Source organism: Electrona antarctica, assembly GCF_951216825.1.
Source record: "Electrona antarctica genome assembly, contig: scaffold_41, whole genome shotgun sequence".
Lineage (NCBI taxonomy): Eukaryota > Metazoa > Chordata > Actinopteri > Myctophiformes > Myctophidae > Electrona > Electrona antarctica.
Genome location: NW_027638439.1, coordinates 862,892 through 886,966, shown reverse-complemented (window position 1 = coordinate 886,966; position 24,075 = coordinate 862,892). Strand labels below are relative to the sequence as shown.

Below are 24,075 nucleotides of genomic sequence, written 5' to 3'. Positions count from 1 at the left end.
CAGTTATACCATGAGGCTGAGTTGAAAATGTTCAAGTGGCATTTCTTCCTCTGCCTAGTGGGAATGTGTGTGCACAATTTCACGGAAATCACACAATGTGTTCATGATTTGCAGCATTTTGTTTGAAACTGAGCACTCCTGCGAACTTTGGAAGCCAATCTTAGCCAATCAGATCGGAGTCTGAGAAATCTGAAAGACCCGTTTCGTTGAATGGATCTAGAGAGAATGTGTACCAATACAATTTGCGTGATGTTTGGACAAAATCTGTAGGTGTACTGTCCACATTTCTCTTCGCACAAAGCGGCCTCCTGGTGGCGCTATAAGAGGCCAATGTGAAAACCTTGGGGCAGAGGTTCAGCTGTGGCCTTCAGGGAGTGTGTGTGCAGAGTATGGCTGTGATCAAGCCAACAGTGCCGGAGATTAGCTGTCCACGGACGGACGGACATACAGACACACACACAGACGGATGGATGGACGGACGGACGGAGTGCAAAACATACTCTCTCCCCATGCCTTTGGCCTGGTGGAGACAATAGCGACTTTAAGCAACGACGGATACGGCAGTCGGCTACGGCGACCGGAAATGGATCAGTGCTCGATACATAAACCTGCTCTCCGTCGCAGCCCTTTCTACTACGGGAGAACCTACACTTACACGTAGTGTCTACAACGCCATGTGACCATGTCATAACCATGTTTATTGAAATTATAGCTGTCATACATTTACACCGATTGCTCCATCACCTATCTTATGCTGTGTAATGTGTTGGCATGCTCTGAATGAAGAAATAACACTAATACCATATGTCATATTAACCATGTTTATTAAAACGGTTTTAGAATAACACAGATTGCTCCAACACCTTCCTCTTTCCACTGCTGATCATGTCCAGGCCAGCGCATGTAAGAATCAAGCAATATCGGCAAGTTAGCTGACGCGCAACGGGGTGTTTAAAAAAAAAGTGTTTATGTTTGACACATGCTGCATCGACGCGTCACCATGGGAACCAATGTCGCCGTCGCCGACGGCTGTTTGCTTAGCGATTTTGACAGCTACGGCGACGGCGTCATAGCCGCCGTACTTCCGCATAGCGTCGCCGTCCTGAAACAGTGCTTGCTTAAAGTCCCTATTAACTGCTGTATGGGGCTGAGACATGGACCATCACGCATGCATGCACACACACACACACACACACACACACACACACACACACACACACACACACACACACACACACACACACACACACACATTGAAGGGATTTCTTTTTTTTTTGTTTTTGCTTCCCAGGTTGGCTTCCCACAGACCCTGGCAAAAGTCATCATCAAAACACTCTAAAAAAAGATCTTAAACACTTTTGAAACAATTACAGGCCCATATCAAACCTCCCGGTTCTGAGTATTGTGATTAAGACGTATACAGTATCTCCCAGATGTGTGTGCGTGTGCGTGTGCGCGCGCGTGTGCGTGCGTGCGTGCGTGCGTGCGTGCGTGTGTGTGTGTGTGTGTGTGCAGTGCTCTCGTACACATGTTTTGCCGTGCTTCAGAGTACGTAATAGCTGGGGGCGAACTCGTAAGAAATCACCACGATTTGGCTTTTGGTGACTAGTTTTTGAATTTTGGCGTGGTGTTTTATCAATTATTTTGGTTTTCAACCATACAGTACCTATAAGTGTCTAATATTTGAGTCTGTGTCAACATCCCACTAGGGGGGCGCACCCAACGCCACGTTTGCACAGCTTTTTGAAATCATTATACCCATACCTAACACCACGCCAAAATTAAAAAACTAGTCACCAAAAGCCAAATCTTTACAAGTTCAACCCCAGCTATAAGTAACTAAAGGTCAGAAAGGCTTAATGTTGGTATCAGCTGGGCGTGCTGTACTGTGTATCTCCCCTGTGACGGTCGACATGCTACACTCTACAAGGTTATGCATTTTAAACAGAAATAGCATAGGATTTTTACACTACGTCTATCGCTAAGGAGCTCTCGGGACCCGAACACACAAATATATTATGAATGCAAGCCCTATTGTTTTCTATCACTTCTTTATTGAGCACATAAAACATTGATGTTCTGTATAGTTACCTCAATCTTTATCTTAATAATAACCTAAGAACTCGTCCACAGTCGTTTTAGGCAGATAAAGAGTTAAATAGGTGGAATAGGTTTAAATAGGTTTATCGGTTCGCAACTTGAACGGCCCTGAGTCGGTTTAAGCGAACTTGAGACATGTGAGACGCCACCGAGTGAGCGAAAGCGAGCGAGTTGCCGTGTTGAACGTTGCTTGAGACGGCGGGGCCTCCGTCGCGGTCTGGTCCATATTATATATTTAGATCTAGTCCACAGTTGTTGTAGGCGAGAGGAACTTCCACGTTGGCCACAGAAGCGGATCGTGGTTATAAGCACAACCCGTGTATGATTTGGAATGTCGCCGCTTAGCAGGACTAGCTAACCTACAATGTCCAGCAACAAACCAGCTACTATTCCACGACTGGCATAATTATGAACTTTAGTTGACAACACTGCTGAACACACACACAGGCTAGCAGTTATTCAGTACGGTGTCAAAGAAAGAAAGAAAGTATTCAAATCATATTCATTCAATCAACCACATCATGTGATCATACTTTGACGTAAATTATTCATGATGTATCCATATTGTTCGGATTTCGGTGAGATTATAGCCGAGTATCCGACCAACTCTACAACAGGCGGGATTTACTAAAGAATTAACACGCATAGGCTAAACTAAATGTTCCAATAATTGCTTCTCTTTACAAACTCAACATGCTTTTTATAAGGTTTTATTAACTCGTATACAACATAAACACACTGGTTTGTTTCACCCTCCCCCTGACACAGGACGGATACAGTACTCCGGAGCTTTGCCTAATAGTCTGTCCCTACCCTAGCTGTCTGTGAGGAGTTCAGCTCCTATTGATCTTGGTACTATTTAGCTCAACACTACCTATGTATCATCTATGTTTACCTATGTTTTACCTATGGTAGTCTACAACCTATGGTTTTAAATCTGATTATCATTGTTATGTGGGAGACAAGAAGCACAACACATACATGGTTGTAATCTAAACATCACACAACACAACACATGATATTAATTAAGCACATTTATATATATTTACCACTGGCCTCTCGCCTGTTGCTCTCCTGGTGTTCCCCTTAATCTACCCCACAGCTAGTTCACACACATGAATACAGCAGGCCCTGAATGAGGTCACATCTCCGCCTGAGGGAGGCGGTTCAACCCTCTGCCTGTCAGCCAGCACTGTGGTGTAAGACTAGCTGCTATTCCAGTCTAGCTTAAACTGGTAGACTCTTAGATATTATTATAAAGGTGTTTTGGTAACCCAATATCTAAGTATGGACTCTAGAACACATATTGATCACCTATGACAGGAATTAAAGTGGTACTTAGTTACATTGTTCCCCCTGCCATTATCTGTGTGTACTTTGTGAGTCAGCACCCCTTCCTCTGTAGGTGTCGTAAAGACCTCTCACTCTAGCAGGAAGGTAGCTGCATCCAACCCCCGCATGCAGCCTGTTTATTGCCCCATGGAATGTGATATCAATCAATCAATCAATCAATCTTTATTTCAGACCCAGGAGGATCCATATCACAAACAATACAATATAACAGTAAATACAAAAATAAAAATAAATAAAAAGGTACATATATGCACATATCCCACACTGTTCAGTTTCTGACATACAGACATGTGCGCCAGTGGTTCCACAGTCTCGACGAGAACCTGAGTGAACTGCGTTTAGGGTCCGTTATTACAGCAATGATGTCGTTTATTGACTCAGATGCCCTACACATGAATCTGTACATAAGGTTACGTAGTACAGCAGAGCAGGTAGGTACTCCGACACTAACAAACATCTGGCTAGCACTGGAGCTTCTTGGCACTCTCATCAGCAGCCTCATACAATCATTATAGGCCACTGTGAGTCTTCTGATGCTGCTACTGATACTATTGACAGTTCCTTCTTTCTCTCTGATGAGAGCACATGTCTAGATCACATAATACGTTTACCCCAACTTTGCTTCCCCATCCATAATTGGACATGACACCCCCCAGCCAGTCTGACAACATTCACTTCCATTACGAAATAAATAAAACAAATGCCATATTAGGGCGATGAACAGTTATCGGCTTCTGTGATTGGCCGAGCCTTAACTTGTGATCTTTGCCAACTGGCCAACCTTTGTGTGACGTCAGCGAAGCTGAACCAATATAAATGTCAGTTCCAGGGAACAGCACTGATCTTTTACAGTTCCAGAACCTGTGTCATCGAAGTCGGCCCTTAGTGAGAAATGTTCTACTGGACGCTGCATCAGAAGGACGCTCTGCCTTCGGCCATATCGGGGCACATAGCGCTGGCGGTGGGACACCAGGTGTTCTGCTTTGGGTGTCACCGTTCCCGGAGGAACGGAGAGACTCGTGTATTCAACACAGAGTCTTTGTGCCTGAAGGCGTTGCCTTCGGTGACGCCTGCACAAGGACAACATCCCCCAGAGGTTCCCACCTGGTGCCGCGGTCACACAGCTGTGCTGATTGAAGATACTGTCTACCTCTGGGGAGGGCGGGCTCACTGCAATGTGCTCTATGCATTTGATGTCAACGCCCACAGATGGTTCTCACCACAGGTTTCTGGGACAGTTCCAGAGGGGAGGAGGTACCACTCAGCCTGTGTCTTGGGGAAGGTCATGTTAATCTATGGAGGAGTCACCCAGACTGGATTCACTGATGACATGTACAAGTTGGACACCAGCACAATGGTCTGGACTTTAATTAACACCAGAGGAACTGCACCATATCCTGCATCACATCACTCTGCTACCATCATTGGGACAAAGATGTTTGTAATTCGGGACCACATCCTCATCCACATTGGGAACTGGGAGAACCGACGGGTGCCCTCCAACACCATCAGTGTGTTTGACACTGTGACCAACAACTGGCTGAACACGACTTCTATACAGGTTCTTCCAAGAGGTTGTCATCATTCAGCCATTACCCACAATGGAGAGCTGTACATATTTGGTGCACACAATGGTAACCAAACCTTCAATGATATGTGGAAATTCAGTCCAGAGACCTTCTCCTGGAAGAAGGTTGAGACCAAGGGGAAAGGCCCGTCTAACATGAATAGTATGTGCTGTTGCATGGTGGGAGATCGTATCCTCCTCTTTGGAGAAACAACAACAGCTGATGACCTCTTTGGAGGAACAAAAACAGCTGATGACCTGTATGTCTTAGACTTGAGCCCTAGCCTGAAGAACTTATGCAAGCTAGCAGTTATTCAGTACGGTCTGTCGCAGTCAGAACTCCCAAACAACATCAAGTGGGAACTGGCAGCCATGTGACTACCAACAGCAGCTGAAACTAGAAAAAGTGCCCTTCTGGGCACAGGTCTCCACCAGGAGGATAGGAGTGTGTGTGATGTTTGGCAAAATGTTTAGGAGTAATTGCGAATGCCAGTGAGCCATTTACTATGTAACCCAGCAGAACATGTATGTGTGTGTGTCACGCTGTGACACCACACACACACACACACACACCATGAGGCTGATTTGAAAACTGTCAAGTGGCATTTCTTCCTCAGCCTAGTGGGAACACACATGCACAGTTTCACCGCAATTGGACGCTGCGTTGAGTAGTTGTGGCGATTTGTACAAAATGGGTACAAAGGGTGCTACTCCTGAAAAGTTTAGAAGCCAATCGTAGCAAATCAGGGTGGATTATGAGAAATCAAACAAACCTATCTTGATCTATGGAGAACATGTGTACCGAACATGTGTACCGATTTCGAAATCTGAAGGAGTAATATTAGAAAATGTGTTTTACATAATTATGTTGGCCTCCTGGTGGCGCTATAAAGAGCAGATGTGAAAAATTCCAGGCAAAGGTTTTTCCTTGACCTCTAGGGAGTTGGCATACAAAGTTATACAAATATCCGTGCAGTTAGAGGTAAAAACACTAATCGGCCAGTTATAGCACCACCATGAGGCTGAGTTGAAAATGTTCAAATGGCATTTCTTCCTCTGCCTAGTGGGAATGTGTGTGCACAATTTCACGGAATTCACACGATGTGTTCATGATTTGCAGCATTTTGTTTGAAACTGAGCACTCCTGCGAACAGAGTATGGCTGTGATCAAGCCAACGGTGCCGGAGATTAGCTGTCCACAGACGGACGGACACACAGACACACACAGACGGACGGACGGAGTGCAAAACATACTTTCTCCCCATGCCTTCGGCCTGGTGGAGACAATAACTGCTGTATGGGGCTGAGACATGGACCATCACGCATGCATGCACACTAGGCATGCCGCGGTTTACCGAATTTCGGTAATACCGCGACAGGAACAGCCACGGTGTTGATACCGTGAGATTTCCGAGCTTACGGTATTTTAATACAGCGTTGGTGGGCGGCGCATGCTGCGCGCATGCAGTGCAACTCCACTCCCAGACTAAGGCAAAACATTTATTTTCACCACACCGCTGCAGTAGATTGAAAAGTTGCTTCCTACCTTTGAGTTAGTGTTGCTGAAAGACACCCAGATCCAATTTTATATTCCATATTTCCACATGTACTAAACTAAAAGTGTGAACTGTCAACACAGAGACACGCAGTTGTGACCATGCGCAGATTGCACTACCTGGAGCAGATTGCTCCAGCGTGCAGGGTACAAAACGGCCATTAGGGGGAGCCATAGTACAGTGAAATACAGTGGGGAATAGCTATTGATTCATTGATTGAATACTTTATTGGCAGAAATGTAATCACTATAGGGTACAGTCAAACACATGTCCAAAGGGATCACTGAAAAAAGTCCTTGCAGTCTTGTTTCCATTCGGTCCTGGGTAACCAATTCATAATCATGACGAATGACAAATAACAAAATTCAAATTATCATAAATAAGATATGTAGGCCTACAGGTTGGGGAACAAAAAAGGGCTTATAAGGAGGTGGGGGTAGTCACTAGACATAGGTGGGGGGGGGGCAATCTTTTTTCTTTTTTTTTAAATATAAATACCGTGGAATACCGAGGTATAGGTTTTCAATACCGGCACCGTACCGTACTGTAAAATCTCATACCGTGGCATGCCTAATGCACACACACACACACACACACACACACACACACACACACACACACACACACACACACACACACACACACACACACACACACACATTGAAGGGATTTCCTTTTTTTTTTTTTTTCTTCCCAGGTTGGCTTCCCACAGACCCTGGAAAAGTCATCATCAAGACACTCTAAAACAAATGATCTTAAACACTTTTGAAACAATTACAGGCCCATATCAAACCTCCCGGTTCTAAGTATTGTGATTAAGACGTACAGTATCTCCCAGATGTTTCACATTCCATCCTGATTGTCTGGCCTGTACACATTCCATCCTGATTGGCTGGCCTGTACACATCCTGATTCTGTAGTGACTGTGTCACGTGATTAAAAATGAAGACTCATGCGGCTTCCGGCTTTGATCCATCACATCCACCTCGCCTCTTGTTGTTTACAATAACCTGGAACACGCTCCGCTCCGTGAATCCACATCGGTGCCGCTCCGCTAGCCGTGCAGAGCTGGAAAGTATTCAAGTACATTTACTTACTCAAGTTACTCAACCCATTCACTGCCCATAGTTTCTGTAGAACAGTCTGCAGCCCTGGACAGCTTTTTTTGTTTTGCTTTTTTTGTTTTACTAATCTTTCAAGACCCAAATAATATTTAGTTCTATGATGATGTAAACTATTTCAAAAGAAAGACGACATTCTCTACTTTCATCTGGAGAGAAGTGGATCACTTTATTGGCAGAGTTGGACAGTAACTGAATAACTACTCTACTGTACTAAGGCTGTCACGATTCGAATAAAAATTGACGACCGTTTTTTCACCCCGGAACGTTTCTCACAGGACGAGTTTCAGTCGGAACGGGTACAACGGTAAATGGTGCATTTATATAGCGCCTTTATCCAAGGCGCTTTACATAGATTGTGCATTACATTCACCCATTCACACACACATTCATACACCGATTGCGGCGGAAACCATGCAAGGTACCAACCAGCACATCGGGAGCAATTTGGGGTTCAGTGTCTTGCCCAAGGACACTTCGACATGTAGCCAGGAGGAGCCGGGATTCGAACCCATGGATCATTGGACGACCTGCTCTACCTCTTGAGCCACAGTCGCCACGGTGCACCAAACAGCCTGTAGTGTGCAGTCAGCAGAGCAGACAACACCAAACCCAAACAACAAACCCATGGATGGGACATTTAGATTTAAAAACGGATGAAAAGCGTGGATAAAAGCATATAGTTGTGTACAATAGCGGAGTGACAGGTTCCATATGGGGCTGCCTGGGGTCTGGACTGACGCTGGTCTCCACGCTATGGCTGCTTCAGCGTGTCTCGCATCGAGACGAGCACATTGGCGGCTTGTTGTCGCGCTGCGGTGACTCAGCATAATATCAGTGCAGCGCGAACGAAGCTGTGTTCGGTGCGAGACATGATGACGCAGCCGGCGTGGAGGCTAACGCCAGTCCAGCCCCATGGAAGCATTTAGCGGGAAAAAGCAATTATGCAAATGAGGACGATGATTCCCCACTCACCCTGTCTGTCCCCGACTGATCCCGCGAGAGTTCCCCTGCCGTGCGGCGGGAATGTGAGTCCACCGGTGTAACTGTGTCCTCTGCTGTCCCTGTCTGTCACAGGGAGATTTAAGGACAACTTTCGTTTTTTTCAACCAAGGTTCATGTTTGTTATTAGAGACAGTAAATGATGACTGTTATTTTATTTTTTATTTTTTATTTTCCATTTGCTGCATTCATTAATTTTTGCGATTATAGCTTATTTTTGGGGCATTCGAACATGGGGCTAGTAAATACGTATTTTTTTTAACAAAATTGTATGGCGATTTCTTTTTTATAATTTACTATAGTCCTACTAGACCCCAGGAAATTACATCTGGCCACAAAAGTTCACAGGATCCAGTAAATGTGGAGGTAGAGGTACTAGGGGGATGCCATACTGTGCGTCGTAGGCTCAATATGTCCGTTTGTCACATTTTGTAGATCCTAGATATTGATGTGTCAAACAACTGGACGTGAGCACGCACGCATACACGTCCAGTTGTTTGACACATCAACTGGCTGTGGCTCAGGAGGTAGAGCAGGTCGTCCAATGATTTGGTGGTTCGAATCCCGGCTCCTCCTGTCCACATGTCGAAGTGTCCTTGGGCAACACACTGAACCCTACATCGCCTCCAGTGAATCGGTCGGCGTGAGCATGGCTGAGGGAAGTAGGGGTGCTCGGGGGCTGGAGCACCCCCTCCCCCCAGGCACAGCCCCCCCTCAAACAGGAGGGGGGGAAAAAAGGAAATTAAAAAAATATATATATGAATAATAGAAATGTCACGTTATTATTTATATAAATAAAAAGTGGACTGGTTGGAGGATAAAATAAATAGTATTCTTAAACTACACTTGTGTGACTTTTTTGGTTTGTTTTTATATTTATCATCGTCTCTGCTCTGCTGCTGACACTATTTCCGGTTACCTTTACGTACGGAGCGCACAAATTTGAATTTCTCCGGTCAGCCTGACTGTGTGTGTTGTTGTTGTCAACATGGCTCAGAAGAGAATGAGTAATTTCTTTGGTGGGTCCAAGCCCAAATCAAGTCTAGTTCATGAACCCTTCATGAGCACCAGCAGCAGTGTTCAGCAGGGGACGAGTGCTAACGTTGAAGAGGACATTGTCGTGGAGTTGTCGTCGTCGGAGGAGGAGGAGGAGGACAATAATAAAAACAACAACAGCAGCAGCAGCACCAGCAGCAGTGTTCAGCCGGGGCCGAGCTCGAGTCTACCTGCATGCCCGGGCGGCCCCTGTACCTGCAGCCATGAGCCAGGCGACTACCGTTATTACCCTCACGTACATAATGACATTCTGGACACGTAACACACGTTGGATATACAGTAAATGCCATGATGTGGGAATTAACCACCCCGGAGCGCAAGAGCACATTTGGGGTTTAAGGTAAAGCATTTACTATTTAACTATATTATTTCTCTAATAGTCATTATTGCAGTGAGAAATAATATAGTATTTACTAATGTGGTGAATTATGAATCCATAATTCTTCAATATCTCATGTTCTCTTACAAAATGTGACATGTGTTTACATGCAGTAGACCTATTTTAGCTCATCCTATTTGGAGGTGTCGTCCGAGATGCTTGTCTCAAACTTCAAGCACTTGGCTCGGGACCCCCGGGGTGTGGATGGCTCTTCAGTGCCTTTTGTTTGAGTTCAGTTCCTGAGATCCTGATTCACACCTAGGGCAACCAAATGCTAAAACAGTGGATCAAAGGGCCACAGTGATCCTGATTTACCTTCTAGGAATGGCCAAATGGTAGTCTGGTCCAATGTGTATTGTGTAAACCTGTACTTAAGCTAGTTGATTCTCTATGTCATTTAGTCAGTCGACCCGAGGCCGTGAGGCTGGAGGAGCCTATGCCATGTCTTGCTATGCTGTGTACTTCGAAATAAACCGACATCTCTGAGGAACTTCACTCTGTCTGCCGTGTCTCACACAATTATCTCCGCTCTCCCGTTTTGGTTAAGTTTGTATGGTCTCGTGTCCAAAATACACGACATGTGGTGCCGACCCGGTCGTGTTGGTGCATTTTTTGCGTCAGGCGAAGGGAACGACATGTGGTGCCTAGAAACCGGTGTCTATGGTGCGTTCCAGCGCCAGACAGGAAGACTCGGCGGCTTTTTATTCAGTCTAATCAGCGAGTTTTTGTGGAAGACGGCAACGACGGGTTCCAGCGGAACGAGGACGAGGATGGCGACGGGCCACCGCGATGAGGAGTGTTGCGCAACGGCGGCCTGCGTCACTATCCAGCCAGTGCACGGGGTGGACGGAGGTGCATTCGGCGAAGCGGACAGCCACACGGGAGGGGCCTTCGATCATCAACTCTACGCTGGGGACGGCGAGCGGAGGAGCGGTGCAGCACGGCACGGGGACACCAGCGTTCCAGGGGGAGAGGGGATCGCTCATCCCGACGGGGAGAGGCGGCCACTCGACGCTTGGCGCGGCGGCGGTTTCCACTTTCCATGGCCGGCTGACGACTCAAGCTGAGGGCCTTCACGGACCTGCGGGGTCTGTGATGAAGTTACGTTGCGGCCTTTTTCTCTTCGTATTCCCATCTCTGTTGTTTCAGAGCTGGGAGGGGGGGGAGATGATGAGATGATGAGAGTTTGCTTCGAGAGCTTTCAGCGAAAACAGAGCGGTGAACATTTTCTCAACTTGGTCCATGCAGCTGAGCGAACTTTGAGGTAACGGAATGCAGCAAACAGAAGAATTTCCTTTGTTCATATGAGGGAGACGGACATTCCTTCTTTCTGATTACAATTGTGCGTCACGTTCGTTTGTACTAATCATTTATGTTTAAATTACAGGGCAATTGGCAGTCGTTTGAGTGCCGACAGTGTTAAAGTCAGGATAGTGATTAAATTACAGGGTAATTAATTGGTAGTCGTGTAGTACCGACAGTGTTGAAAGGAGGGTTCAATTTGACTCTTTTGTGGTTTTCTAGGGCTTAAAATGTGATTTAAATTACGGGATGGGAGTTATTAGTGAGGGGTTAAATTTCTGTTGGCTTCTGTTCTGGGATATAACGTGTTCTTCCTTTTTCTTATTTTTCATGTGAATTCCAAAGAGAGTTCATGTGATTTGGTGTGTTATTGGTCCTGTGAATCTCCAAGAGAGGTTTATGTGATTTGGTGTGTTATGGTCAGGATAAGTCTAAGACTTATTTTGATTTCGGTCCTGTGAAAACTCCAAAGAGAGAGTTTCATGTGATCTGGTGCTTATAAACATGTTATCCTAGATTTGAGTAACAACAGGGAAATTATCCTCCTAATGTTCTGTGACATTTTTAGCCATAAGAGTTTGAAATAACGCAAAGAGAATTCTGATCCGATCCATCCACTGATACGAAATTGTGTTTGAACTTACTGTAATGGAAACCAATTATGAATTATCCACTGATACGAAATTGTATTTGTACTTACTGTAAAGGAAATCATTTATGTCGAGTTGTGTAATCTTGAATGTTTGTGTTTGAAAACCATGTTGGGGTAAAGCTGTTATTCTGGTGTCTTGAGTATTGTTAAGCTGAGGATCAAGGGGGGTGGTAACTGGTAAGATAATTATGGTTTCATATTTCATAGTGACAGACTAGAGTTTGTCAAAGGGGGAATGTGGTGAATTATGAATCCATAATTCTTCAATATCTCATGTTCTCTTACAAAATGTGACATGTGTTTACATGCAGTAGACCTATTTTAGCTCATCCTATTTGGAGGTGTCGTCCGAGATGCTTGTCTCAAACTTCAAGCACTTGGCTCGGGACCCCCGGGGTGTGGATGGCTCTTCAGTGCCTTTTGTTTGAGTTCAGTTCCTGAGATCCTGATTCACACCTAGGGCAACCAAATGCTAAAACAGTGGATCAAAGGGCCACAGTGATCCTGATTTACCTTCTAGGAATGGCCAAATGGTAGTCTGGTCCAATGTGTATTGTGTAAACCTGTACTTAAGCTAGTTGATTCTCTATGTCATTTAGTCAGTCGACCCGAGGCCGTGAGGCTGGAGGAGCCTATGCCATGTCTTGCTATGCTGTGTACTTCGAAATAAACCGACATCTCTGAGGAACTTCACTCTGTCTGCCGTGTCTCACACAATTATCTCCGCTCTCCCGTTTTGGTTAAGTTTGTATGGTCTCGTGTCCAAAATACACGACACTAATTACTATGGCCGCCGTGCCAACTGAACTGCTGAATGTTGCTGCAATTTGATGTTAGATATTAGATTCTGACGGGGAGGGATCTATGATGAATGATGACGATACAACACCCGGGTCGCCGAGCCCAAGCGCGCTGCGCTGTCAGCTCGTCTGTTGTATAATAGGGCTATAATTTACATGTTTTGTTTTAATATCGGGCCTTGCCAATGTCATGTGTAGCCTAAATAGGCCTATGCCTTTTTATGATGCATTTTGTCAGTTTATTCATATAACTTGCGTGTAGAGAGGGAAAGTAAAAGCCACTTTTCCGTGTGAAAATGCGCGAAAACGCGCGTGCACGAGGCACATGCACGCGCATTTTTGCGGCGCGCGCTAACGCACGCGCACCCCCTACTGGACGCTCAGCCCCTGCTAGTGTAAAGTACTTCCCGCGGGCCTGGGTGTGAGCTTGCCAAAACTTGTTATGTGGGAAGTGAGGACGCTGGTGTGGACTGTTCGCCACTTCACCTCCCAATGTGTGAATGAGTGAACCGTAAAGCACTTTGATCACTTAGAAAAGCACTGTAAAAAATGCAATCCATTATTATTATTATGGTCTGAGAATGTAGTTGTGTTCATAAGCCTGGTGGATATCCTGTCTGTAGTTTACAAATTACAATTACAAATGTAGGTATTTATCAGACGCTCTTAATCCAGAGCGATTTACAGTAAGCAAGAACAACAACTCCAAGTGTTGTAGCCAGGGTTGGATCAGGCTTGGCCAGCATCAGAGTTTTGTACTCATGTGAGAATTTTGTCTGGTTGAAGACCAAGCGAGTTGCGGCATTCTGGATCAATTGGAGAGGCTTAAGTGCACATGCCGGTAGGCCAGTAAGGAGAGAGTTACAATAGTAATAACAATTGAATGTAGTAGTTGTGTCCATGATCCTTAATGTGGATATCCTGTCTGTAGTTTGCAGGGAAAGTGGGAGTCATGTCAGATGTAACAGAAAGAATCCTGCAGGTTTGGATTATTATTATAAAACATGCATTGATAACCAATTAAGCCCTATTATTCAAAACAACCGATCTAAAAGCTTTGTAGATCTGCCTTTTGGAACCATTTCAGCATGTTTTTCTCTTTTTTTATTTGATTGTTTTAGTTTTTCCTTTGCACTTTTAGTCAGAGTAACATTTTGAATGCCTTATACTTGAGAATGTTTAACAGCTACTTCAACATCAGTAGAAACCTCTGAGTAATATTGTTGTTCCAGCGCTGCAGGCTACATGAGTCCAGTCAGTCAGAGAGTGAGGGTTTATAATGTGAGCTAATCAACAGTGTCATTCCAAAAGGGCCTTGTCAAAAAATGTCCTCAAACGCTTTCTCCTCTCTCTCTCTCTCTCTCTCTCTCTCTCTCTCTCTCTCTCTCTCTCTCTCTCCGTCTCTCGGCCGAGCCTCTCCGCTAGAAGATTGACGGTCTTACGCCGTCTAGCCTAGCAGGAGACTGTCTGTCTGTGATGATTTGTGACTAAATTTGACTGAGGGACTGCCATTGGATTTTAGAGTAATGTCTTGCAGAGAAACAGCAAGTTGAGAAAACAGGCTTGAAAGGTTCACTTCTGTGGTCTCTAACATTACTCCTAGCTACATGTTTAAGCATTTATTTCATATTTACATGTCGATTTCAGCTCTGACACTTATTTCAGACATGCTCTAGTATGTGATGAGTCTGCCTGTGCTATAAACTCATTTTGAAAAAAAAGAAAAGAAAAAAAGTGTTTCTCCTCTGGTGAAAAGATGGAATTTGCGCAATGGCAGTCTCTCAGTCAAATCTGGTCACATATGTAGCAGTGTCACCTTTACTGTCTCTGTCACATCACTTAGCTTTCATCACACCCACTGCTTCTCAAAGTAGGGTCCGGGGACCCCCCGGGGGTCCTTGAAGGTGGTTCCAGTGGGTCCACAGAACAGTATTACCAAGACGATCTTGTGACTAAATAATAGGTATTATAACTACATTGGATCACAGGTTCTTTTTTCTCCATGTCCTGAAGAGTTACGGTTCTGGAGCGACAGCGGCAATATCTTGTACTCTGGACTTAATGGTCCTCCAGCTACTCTATCTATACAGTTCTGCTGTAGGAGGAGGTGGATTTGCATTTAGAAGGTTTGGCTGTCTGGCGTAGAGTTCAGTAACGGTCCAATTGGACCTGGTGGACGACTCTGATAAAACTGCTTTGAGAGGTGTAATGCTTTACTTTTTAAACATTTTCACATTTTCAAACATTCCCCCATGATGCCAGATACTGCATTTGCTATCTGTATATGTGTTTATAACTTTTGGACTTTATTCTTCTTTATTCTTTACTTTTGTCTTTCTTTCTTTTTTTACCTTATTTGACCTGTTCCTATGCCTTTTTTTCTTTTTTTCACTCCTGCTCTCACTCTATACCTCTATCCTCTCTCTTCTCTCTTCTCTCTTCTCAAATACAAAACGATGGAGCATGCAAAAAAAGAAAAACAAATGAAAGGAACTACAAAACGTTTGAGCGCACACCAAAAAATATATGTTTCACCCAATTCTTTAATAGCTGTAGACCTGTGATATAGGTTTGGGTGCAAGACCTCAGTTGAAAATATGTTTGCCTTAAAACCCCCTTATGGCCACCCTAATTAACAGTGGATTGTGCCTTCTACCTGCACTATTCATATTTTTAATTCATCATTTTAATGGCAATTGAAAATGTTGTGATATCTCATTTTACGGGACAATACTATAGTATTAGACACTCAGTCCTGGTGGTGGCGGTAACATCACCATTATGCCGATTTTGACCGAATAGAGCGAATCTGGCGATGTCATTTCCGGTTAAACAGAACATCAATATCCGCTAGCTTTCAGTCATCTGTCCGGGATGCTAAGCGATCGTTTATTTTAATATCAAATTCAAATTAAGCTCTAATCAAGCCCCGAATATCGCATTTTATGCAGCTATGCACATAAAGACCGCGCGCGTGCGTGCGAGAGCGTGCACGCGAGGATTTCAGCCAGTTTTAGGTATAGATTACATTGGCCGTTAGCCAAACTAGCCAAAGGTTGCTACATAATTTAAAACAAAGCCCCCGATTATAAGGAATAAAACAATTACCTCAATTACCTCAAGGGTAGTGGGGGATTGTTTGATTCATTACGTCAATAGCGTCACGGGCAATAAGAGGGTATCAAAATGCATTGAAGGAAGCATGAGCTCAGTTCGGGGCTCTCCCCATGTTAGCAGGGGGGGGGGGTAGTGCTCAGAATTTCAGCTTAGGCAAAAAATTGGGTTATAGAATGTTACTGGTCAAAGTGACAGATGTGTTCCTCCCTCTCTCTTTACAGCTCTACATCCAGACTACATGCTCTACATACCCACTGTGTTACTGGTCAAAGTGACAGATGTGTTCCTCTCTCTCTCTCTCTCTCTCTCTCTCTCTCTCTCTCTCTCTCTCTCCTTACAGCTGTACATCCAGACCACCACCCTGACCATCTCCATGAACCTCAGTGCGTCCGTGGCCTTGGGGATGCTCTACATGCCCACGGTGTTACTGGTCAAAGTGACAGATGTGTTCCTCTCTCTCTCTCTCTCTCTCTCTCTCTCTCTCTCTCTTTACAGCTGTACATCCAGACCACCACCCTGACCATCTCCATGAACCTCAGTGCGTCCGTGGCTTTGGGGATGCTCTACATGCCCAAGGTGTACGTCATCCTGTTCCACCCGGAGCTCAACGTTCAGAAGAGGAAGCGCAGCTTCAAGGCGGTGGTGACGGCGGCCACCATGTCCTCCAGGCTCTCCTCCCAGAAGCCCAGCGGAGAGAGGCCCAACGGGGAGGCCAGGACGGAGCTGTGCCCCCAGGACCCCTCGTCCACCACAGAGCCCAGCGGTGAGTTATACACCCTACGGTTCTCATTCCTATTCATTCCGGGGACGACTATTATTGTCTCCACCAGGCCGAAGGCATGGGGAGAGAGTATGTTTTGCACTCCGTCCGTGTGTCCGTCCTTCCGTCCTTCCTTCCTTCCGTCCTTCCGTCCGTCTGTGAACAGCTAATCTCCGGCACCGTTAACCCGGTCGATGCCAAACTTTGCACACACACTCCCTGGATGCCAACGATGAACCTCTGCCCCACATTTTCCAGAACGGCCTGTTATAGCGCCACCATGAGGCAGCTTTTCACATTTTTTTTACCTAAAACTGCACCGATCTGCGTGAAACGTTGCATGCACACTCCCTAGAGGCCAAGGACAAACCTTTTACCTGCATTTTCCGCATCTGCCTTTTATAGCGCCACCAGGAGGCCGACTTTTGTAAAACACATTTTTTGATATTACTCCTCCAGATTCTGTCCAAAAATCTCACAAATAGTTACACAGTATCTCTATGGTCATGTGCTCAAGTCGGATCTGTCTGATATTTCATATTCCATCCTAATTGCCTATAATTGGCTTTCACAGTTTGCAAGATTGCCCCATTTTGAACAATAGCCTCAAATCATGAACGCAGCATGCAATTTACGTGAAATCTTTCACACATTTTCTTACTAGGCTGAGGAATATATCGCACCCTTTTCACATTGGCCTGTTATAGCGCCACCAACAGGTTGATTTTTGCAAAACACATTTTTGGAACAAAATGCCTCAAATCGGTACACATCATCTCTGTAGTCATGTGATCAAGACGAGTCTGTTGGATTTCTCAGATTGTACACTGATTGGCTAAGATTGCCTTCCAAAGTTTTCAGGAGTGGCCCGATTTGGACAAAATGCTGCACATGTCCTGCTCATCCAGAATTCTATCCTCAGAGATGCTATGAGTGATCTGGCTCTGCATTTCCTCAACAAAATGAAGGAAAAAAAATCCTCCTAAACATTTTGCCAAACATCACACACACTCCTATCCTCCTGGTGGAGACCTGTGCCCGGAAGGGCACTTTTTCTAGTTATTATTATTTTGGGGACCCCCAAATAGTTAACATGGGCGGAAATTGAAAATGAATTACTAGGTGTGTCAGTCGCTCCCCATCTGAAAATCTACAACGTAACTGTAGTAACTAAAACCTACAAAGTAGCTGAAGTTAACTAGTAACTAAGTCTTCAAATGAATGTAGTGGAGTAAAAGTACAACATTTGGATCCGAGATGTAGATTTTACATTTTACTTAATTACAGTACTTGAGTCAATGCACTTATAGTTACTCTACACCACTGAGTGTGCGTGTGTGCGTGCGTGCGTGCGTGCGTGCGTGCATGCAAGTTTGTGCGTGCGTGCGTGCATGCATGCGTGCGTGCATGCAAGTGCGTGTGTGTCTAACGTAACCATGGTGACGATCAACTCCTCACGGGCAGTGCAATTAAAGTCGCAGCACTTCTTTTACGGCTTCCCACATGGCCTGACCATGAATAAAACAGATGCAATGAACCGCAGAAATATCCCTTTCCTTTAGGAAAATAGGATTCTTTCAAAGCAAAAATGTGCACGTGCGTGTACACGTATTCCTGCAGTTGTGAGCTGTGTTGTGGATTTTTAGTGGAGAGCTGCGTCACATGCACTCGCTTGCATATACGTGCGCACGTGAACGATTTGAAATAACCTCTTTTATATGTACGCCTATTTATTGACCCAGAATGTACTGTATATATATCGAACGTTTGAATAAATCATCAGACGACCCATCCTGGAACTCAGGAGGGGAAAAAAGAGGAGCGGCCTTTCTTTATTTAAAAGGCGACTGCCAGCATATTTGGACCTTGGCAGCTGTTCTTCATCAGGGCAAAGTGGCGAATATATCCAATGTTATTCCATGTATTTTACGCGCATAACGGGGACACTTTAGTGTGTTGTCGCATTTACCTCGCAGGTTTAATTCATGATTCTATTATCCAATGTATCTCTCTCTTGTTGGACGGCTTCAGAACAACCGACAGCATACCTTCACCTACAGACCAGTACGGCTCACACAGAACCGACAGCATGCCTTCACCTACAGACCAGTACGGCTCACACAGAACAACCGCCAGCATACCTTCACCTACAGACCAGTACGGCTCACACAGAACAACCGCCAGCATACCTTCACCTACAGACCAGTATACGGATCACACAGAACAACCGCCAGCATACCTTCACCTACAGACCAGTACGGCTCACACAGAACAACCGACAGCATACCTTCACCTACAGACCAGTACGGCTCACACAGAACAACCGACAGCATACCTTCACCTACAGACCAGTACGGCTCACACAGAACAACCGCCAGCATACCTTCACCTACAGACCAGTATGGCTCACACAGAACAACCGCCAGCATACCTTCACCTACAGACCAGTACGGCTCACACAGAACAACCGCCAGCATACCTTCACCTACAGACCAGTATGGCTCACACAGAACAACCGACAGCATGCCTTCACCTACAGACCAGTACGGCTCACACAGAACAACCGCCAGCATACCTTCACCTACAGACCAGTACGGCTCACACTGAACAACCGACAGCATACCTTCACCTACAGACCAGTATACGGATCACACAGAACAACCGACAGCATACCTTCACCTACAGACCAGTATACGGATCACACAGAACAACCGACAGCATACCTTCACCTACAGACCAGTATACGGATCACACAGCGTCAAGTTGACGTGCGTCCAGCCAGGGTCGTTGTTCACGCTGTTGACACAGGGCAGCTTTTAAAAAGCGAGTAGGGTTGTTTTTGATCGATGCGGGAGGTAGACGGCTGCACTCTCGAGCACCACTCTGGGGAGCGGCGTGCAGCTCAAACGACAACACTAGTCAAAGGCTCTGAACTGCATGGTGGAGCGACAGATCTACAAGCTCAAAACACGTTGGGGCACAAAGCCCCAACGTGCTTGAAGACCTGCAGAACAGCAGGCTTGAAGACCTGCTGTTTTTGGTCATGGCCGAAAAAATGGCATTAAAAGAATGCATTCATAAAAAACACTGTCCTAAAATATTGATGTCCTGAAGTGCGTGCGTGCGTGCGTGCGTGCATACTCGTTCATTATTGAATGTGTGTGTGGGATGCAGACATGCACGTAGGATCTTTATATCCCTCTCCTCTCGCCCGGTCGGTAATTTCCTCTCTTGCTGTCGGTTCGTGAGCTTCCATTTGGTTGCCATTGTGTTCATAACATTGCAATTGACCCAAAAATCATTAAATCAGCCACACGGACGTTGCCATTCACTCATAACAGCATGATTACAACAGGGACATTAATAGGAGGGATTTCAGCCTCTCGGAATTCTGTGAGAGGCAGAACCGAGACCAGATTAGAGCCATTATCAGCATAGCCAGCCGTGGGAAATACATTTACTCAAGTAATGTGCTTAAGTACAATCTTGAGGTACTTTTACTGTACTTGCATGAGTATTTAGATACGTTATATTTATACTTCTATACTCCTTTACCTCTCAGAGGCAAATATTATGCTTATTTACCACACTACAATTATACCGAATCGAGTTACAAGTTACTTTACAGGTTGAGATGAAGGATGCTGATGTTTTGGGGAGGCCTGTTGATTTTTTGGGGAGAGCATGAATAAGACAAACATTAAAAGTCCATAGACTTGGCTGCCACATGACGTCCTGTCTGAAAGGCAGACGTTGGAGGGGCTCTAAGCACCCGTCCAAGAAACAACCACCACACCACTGCATTATGGGTAAAGGCAGACGTTGGAGGGGCTCTAAGCCCCTCCCACCACCACACCACTGCATTATGGGTAAAGGCAGACGTTGGAGGGGCTCTAAGCACCCCTCCAAGAAATAACCACCACACCACTGCATTATGGGTAACCAAGTCAAGCTGCCAGAGCTGCTTATATGGCTTTAAAATGGTAAATAATGGTAAATGGTGCATTTATATAGCGCCTTTATCCAAGCGCCTTTAATTCCCATACATCATGGCGGAGGCGTCTCTCTCTCTCTCTCTCTCTCTCTCTCTCTCTCTCTCTCTCTCTCTCTCTCTCTCTCTCTCTCTCTCTCGCGGCGAGGTATTTGGCGCTCTGGCGGTTACAGGAGCTGACGGACGCTCTCCGGGGGGAGGCGGAGCAGCTTTTCGGAGCGGTCATGCACATAAATTCACCATTAATAAATGTCACATCCCTCTGTCGCTGAGATGGAAGGGCGAAAGAGCGGCTGGAGAGAGAGAGCGTGTGTGTGTGTTTGTGTGTGTGTGTGTGGGTGTGTGTGTGTAATGTATGTGCATGTGTGCTTGTGCGTGCGTACGGTGCGTACGTGAGAGACGGGAGACAAGGCGTGAAGCGTTAATGCAGGCAGTCACATTAGGTGAGAGACACACACACACACATGGGATGCAGTGTTGTAAAGTACAGTAACTAAATGTGTCAGAGTGGTTCACAGCCTCAGCCTGATGGCCTAAAAGTCTAATATCTCCCCAAAGACACAGGGATATGCCTTTGGCTTTAGTGATAAGATGTTGGCTTTCCACGCGAGAGGGCCGGTTTAAAGATAAACATCTTGCCCAGTTTAGATTCAGAAAAGACGTGGGCAGGAACTGGTCGGAATAACGTGTTCCTTCCACTCGCTATACGTCCGGCCGGGGAAACTCTCCCCTGTCAGGTGAAAATAAGCAGCTTGGACTCCTCATGCATAGAAGGAGGCATGAGGTCTGTCCGCCCCCCCCCCCCCCCGCCCCCCCCGGCAGAGGAAGTGTAGCGCCCAGGATAACATTAGATAATTGACACTGGGTGAAAAAATGGGTTGCAAAATCGTGGGATAAAAATGTATGAAAAGAAAAAGAAAGTGGCCGTAAGAAAATAAAAGATACATTGGCAGCCCCTTACCGCTGTGCATGCAAATGTATGTTGTAGCCTTTGTTGTTAAAAATTTATGTTGTAAAAAAGATGCCCATAGATTTATTCAGGATAGAGACGTATAGAGCCCAGTGTTTTTGGCCGATTTGGTTTTTAACCCATTTTGGGCGGGAACCCCAATTACAATCAGACCCATGCTCAGCCCTGCACCAAACAATCAAAAGTTACTGGATTGGTTTAACACACTGGGCGCCATTGCCGTAGATGTACGGCAATTGGTCTTGTATAGTGCTTACGATAGATCAAGTCGTAATGCTACTCACATTAGCATTGGGTTGCTAGCAATGGAGCGTGCCGTCTTGAATTTCACGCGCACCCGCGCCCACTATCTGTTTCTTTGATTCGACCATTATCTCTTTATTTCTGGTCAAAACAAGCTTCATTCGACGGCCCATAGCCAACACTGTAATCATCTTTTTATTTGAGGGGCCACGAGGCCAAAATGAGAGGCAACAACGATGGCATTCCTGCCCTGCTCTGTCTACAACGAGCCACGCTAGCACTCAGTGTACATGCTACAGTGACATGATGGCGGTTGGCTTTTAGAGCTACTGTCATGTGGTGCTCATGTCATGTTGCTGTCATGCATTTGTCTCCTCCGTTGGTTGGTGGTAAACGTTAATGGAAGCTGATTTGTAAACTTTCCCCAAATTGAAGCTGTTAATTAGCATTGTTGCCACAGGCTATGGGATCTGGTTGAGCCAGGTGTGGCACGCACATCCACCCCGGACAAGTAAAAAACTAAATGTAATCCATTTTTAAAGCCCTATAAAAATTACTATTATCATTATTTAATCATTTTTATAAATGATTAAATTGATTTGATTAGTTATTGCACCGTCTTATTGCCTGTTTTTATCTAGTTTTAGTTGATGACATAAGATTATAGTCGACGATAGCTATACAGATGATATAGTTGACAAAAACATCTTTGGGCGGGCGCTGTTGGCATCATAGTGCCTGATTTTACACATGTTCACATGCTGAAATTAGCCGATCTAGAAGCTCACAACGCGTCAGAGCGACACATTGTGAGCTTGTAGATCTGCTATTTTCAGAGCCCAACCAGACACAAAATGACTTGTCTTATACGTCACTGGATCCACTAGTCTCTCCCTGACATTTTAGTCTAGTTTTCATTTGTTGACAAAGTTATAGTCATTGTATTTAGTCTTAGTTTCGTAGCTTATTCTTATTTAGTTTTCGTCAGTTAAAAAAGGTATAGGACGACGAACATCTTTCGTCATAGTTTCAGTCGATGAACGTAAACACTGACCTCGTTTCGTCTCTCTGTCTCCTCAACAGGACAGGCGACCAAGAAAACGTACGTGAGTTACAACAACCTCATGATCTGACCTGCTTTCTGGACAAAGAAGAAAAAGAAAAGTAAAGCGCTTTATAACATCCTTTATCTGTGGCCCGAAGGAGGAAGGATTATCGGAACGGACGGATGAAGCACAGAGAGACGAGACTTGACGGAGCGTTGCACAGCGGAGCCTAGCGGAGCGCTAAGCGTACCAATGCACTCCATGACTGTGGATTCGTGTCCAAACCGCCATCACGCTACCATACCATACCTCCCACCTGAGTCCTGAACATGACAAGCACAGGCTTTCTACACAACCTAGCTGTATGGGTTTTATTTATCCCACGATTTTTTGCAACCCATTTTTCACCCAGTGTCAATTGAGTACCACAGACGAAAAACAGTCTAAGTCCAAATTTCAGACTGACCCCTCCACGAAAAGGCCTCGTTGTCCTGAACCCTGATCTATCATTTATATATTATGGATCAATAGTGTGGACTTAGACTGTTATTCGTCTGTGGTACTCAATTATCTAGTGTAATCCTGGTCGCTATACACTCCCTATGCCAACCTGGGGAGGGCATCGGACTGACCTCATGCTTCCTTCAATGCATGAGGAGTCCAAGCTGCTTCTTATCACCTGACAGAGGGGAGTTTCCCCGGTTGGACGTATAGCACATGGAAGGAACACGTTATTCCAACCAGTTCCTTTCGGCTGTATGGGTTTTAAACAAAACATTCCCCTAAAAAAAGGTAGGCGGGACCCCCACCCCTCCCCTTGCTTTCTGACACAGCCGGTTGATGGACGGACGGATGGACGGACGGTCTATAGGGGGCGACCTTGTCCTTTTTTGGAAAGCCGGTTATTGTTGACTTGTAGTGACCGGATGGACCGCGCACCGACCACGCCGCACAGTGCCGCACAGCGCCGCACAGCGCCACACAACACGGAACAGGACAGAACAAGTGGCTTTGTTTTTTTTTTAAAACAATTTATTTGATTTGGTTTTGGTTGTTGTTG

The 24,075-nt window shown here is 45.4% G+C and overlaps 1 protein-coding gene across 1 annotated transcript in view; it reads left to right on the top strand.

Moving 5' to 3' along the window:
- LOC306918082 (metabotropic glutamate receptor 7-like) overlaps nt 1-23,178 on the top strand; it is a gene marked incomplete at its 5' end in the record, with an annotated part of 197,894 nt that extends 174,716 nt beyond the window's left edge. Inside the window, 2 exons of the mRNA XM_079530969.1 lie at nt 16,501-16,768; nt 23,053-23,178. Coding sequence (XP_079387095.1) covers nt 16,501-16,768; nt 23,053-23,102 — 318 coding nt within the window. The 3' untranslated portion in view covers nt 23,103-23,178. The remainder of the gene's footprint in view (nt 1-16,500; nt 16,769-23,052) is intronic.
- Between the last annotated feature and the right edge of the window lie 897 nt (nt 23,179-24,075).